Source organism: Chaetura pelagica, unplaced genomic scaffold, assembly GCF_000747805.2.
Source record: "Chaetura pelagica isolate M959 unplaced genomic scaffold, ChaPel_1.0 scaffold171, whole genome shotgun sequence".
NCBI classification, from domain to species: Eukaryota; Metazoa; Chordata; class Aves; order Apodiformes; family Apodidae; genus Chaetura; species Chaetura pelagica.
In genome coordinates this window covers 3,353,960-3,356,879 of record NW_009952066.1, presented here as the reverse complement: position 1 = coordinate 3,356,879, position 2,920 = coordinate 3,353,960, and the positions used below count along the sequence as shown (strand labels likewise).

At 35.4% G+C, this 2,920-nt stretch overlaps 1 protein-coding gene across 1 annotated transcript in view; it reads right to left on the bottom strand.

The window, feature by feature from the left end:
- Positions 1-2,920, bottom strand: part of RFX6 (regulatory factor X, 6) — a 33,612-nt gene that overhangs the window by 28,953 nt on the left and 1,739 nt on the right. The window contains exon 2 of the mRNA XM_010005220.1: positions 1,290-1,430. Within this exon, the coding sequence (XP_010003522.1) occupies positions 1,290-1,430 (141 nt within the window). The remainder of the gene's footprint in view (positions 1-1,289; positions 1,431-2,920) is intronic.

Below are 2,920 nucleotides of genomic sequence, written 5' to 3'. Positions count from 1 at the left end.
CTTTGTTTTCACTTCTACAATTTAAAATCTAGGGTTTTTACCAGGGACCCGTTTCAGTCAGGTCCCTTCAGTACAACTGTACCTTTTGCTTCAGAGATTTAAATAGAACCAGGGAAAGATCTGTCTCCTAGCTATTCTGTTTTCAAAGTCAAATAACTAAAAATAAATTGATTTTTTTATTTGAAAAGTGTGATCTGAAGGTTAAAGCAAGCAAATATTTGCTCACAGGTACTTTTGTGTCCTCCATTATCAAAGTGCTAGACAGTTTTAAACTTATTTATGCTCACTGAAACCCTATGAAAGCTTCTGTTAGCCCTATGCTGCACATAAAGAATTGATGTTACACAATTTAATCAAAGTAAACCAAAACATTCTGTTACTGGACTCCTGAGATTGAGATTAGTGCCCTAAAAACATCCTATTCTTCCTGTAAAGAATGAAGCTTAAGGCAAAAAGTTGATTAAGTAAAAAAATTAATTCAGAAATAGAGGAAGATCTAGTAGATACATTTAATAGACAGACCACTGTAAAAAAAAAAAAAAAAAAAAAAAGTTTTAAAGAAAAGCTATTGCCTTCCTCATTTATACAGAAACTGTGTAATGAAAAATTAGACAAACACTTTCTATCTCACTCAAGAGGAAAAAAACAGCAAGGGAACATTTTATGAACTGGATTTTAAATCCATTATTATTATTTCATTAAATTAATGCATTTTGCTATGCATGAACAATGACTAGATCAGCAGTGTTTTAAAAAAGATGATACTTAGAGCATTTCTGGTTTCCTGTTTCACTAACTACCCAGGATTTAATTTGGAGAGTTCACATCTCCCTTTCAATAAATGATTTCAGGATTAATTGCAGGGATAGGCAGAAAAGAGGATGAATCAACAATTTTTCATTCAGGAGCTCTTTGTGTTATTAATTTTGATTCCCCTTCTTGTATGGCTTCTTGTGTCACATCTCACTTTACACTGCCTTTAATGTAATTAAAAGTGTCTTCCATGTCAGATCTGGTTTTGTGGAAAGAATCCAATTAATGTCATCATCAAAAAGCTCTCAGAGAGAATTTTTAAAAATGAAATAACAACTAATCAAAGGGAATTTCAGTTTAATGCCCCTAAAGCAGATGTAATTAAATCCCTTCATATGGAACCGTGTAGTTAGTCTGATTCCATGTACATTAGCAGCAGAAAACGTGAATTTGAGAGGAATTTTGACATAGATATACTAAATTGTGATTCTATCAAAGAATTAATCTAACAAATCATAAAGGCAATTACTCTTTACCTTCCCAAAAGTTGCAGCACAGGCAGGTTCCAGCTTCTCTTTCCTGCAGAAGTCTAGATAATGTGCATACAGGATGCATCTTGGTAAACAAACTCCTTCACAGACAATGTAGTTTTCTTCCAGCCTGTACAGAGAAGGAAACTGCCAGAGTAAGAAGCAACATGCTGTGTCTCCCACTTTTATTTTTCCTCTGGGTTTTCATACTGCTCTTTTTTGTGTTTGTGTTTTCTTTTTTTTTTAACTTTACTGAAGACTTTCCAGAGAGCACACAGATAAGTTTCTCCTGCACAAGACAGACACTACAGACTGACTCCACACTTGGTGCTTAGGTTGGCTGCAGAGTATGGAAAACCTGGGGCCAGGCCCCTTTTCTTAAGAAGTCCTTTGCAATGTCTGGACTGTTTTGCTTTATCTAAAATACTAAATGATCATAAGCTAAGAATGAGCCTTGCTGTGAAAATAAGAACACTACATTATGGAAGACTTGGGTTTAAGTGTGTCCTTTGAATAGAGGAGGGGCTTGAACTTGCATGTTCTGTCCCACTGTATCTTTAACACCTGGGTTACTGTATATTTTTCTTCCTAATTTTGCTTTTTAATTTCCACGCTGGACCCAAAACTGTTTCTAGAGCAACCCTTACTGCAAAGCAAACTACTGGATTTTTGTGAAGGGGGGACATTTTTATGTAGCTTCCCCAATCAGTCTGCAGACTACAAGTGCCTAATGATAGTCACTAAAGTAAAATTTTTAAAACTGAAGTAAAAGACTGGCTGTCTTCACTTGAACTGAACTTTTGGTAACAGCTGGGTATTTCAGCCTTGCTTTGTTTGTCTTCTTTATCAGTTCATATCATTTGCTACTCCTAGGATGATGTGCAATAAATTTTTTTCTCAAATTTCACAAATTTGTAAGAAAATACTGTGTAGTAAATGCTGCACAACGAATAATTTTGCATTGACACATCAGTCTCAAATCCTTACAATTTACGCTCAGATGTCAGATGTAAATTAGACTAAGAAACCGGGTAATTTGGATTATTCTCAGCTTTCAGTTAGAAGGACAAAATACAGATTTACAGCTTGCACTTGGTAAGTAAGTTCCCACTTAATTCAACAGCCCTACTCCCTAATTTCCAATGTGCTTGAATAAAAACATTTATCAGTTAATGCCTGCAGAATTTGACCCCTTTATTTGGTTAATTTTTGCCCAAATAAAATGAGGTCAAGTTAGGGCTTCCATGGATGGTAGAATATAGTGAAAAAAAACGCATTATAACAGAGTGAAAATCTAACATAGTCTTAAAGGATAATTAAAACATCTGCTCATAGATGTGACTCTTAAGTCACGTTTCATTCATTCAATTCCTACATTTTTTCAATACATTTTCGATAGCCACGTACTGTGAGAATCTGACAGGGCTTTCTGTTCATCAGTTGACCTTTGCCAAGGCAAAAAAGTTAGAAATCTGGGGGCGGATGTCCTTATTTGTAGAAAAAAAACCAAACCAAACAATTAACCAAACATCTCACAACCCCAGAAATCAGAAATATTTCTAAAAGAACAGTGAGCTGCAGCTCTCCTGGCTGGCTCAGCTTTTAAAGACAAGTCCCTCTGGACCTGAGGACACCCC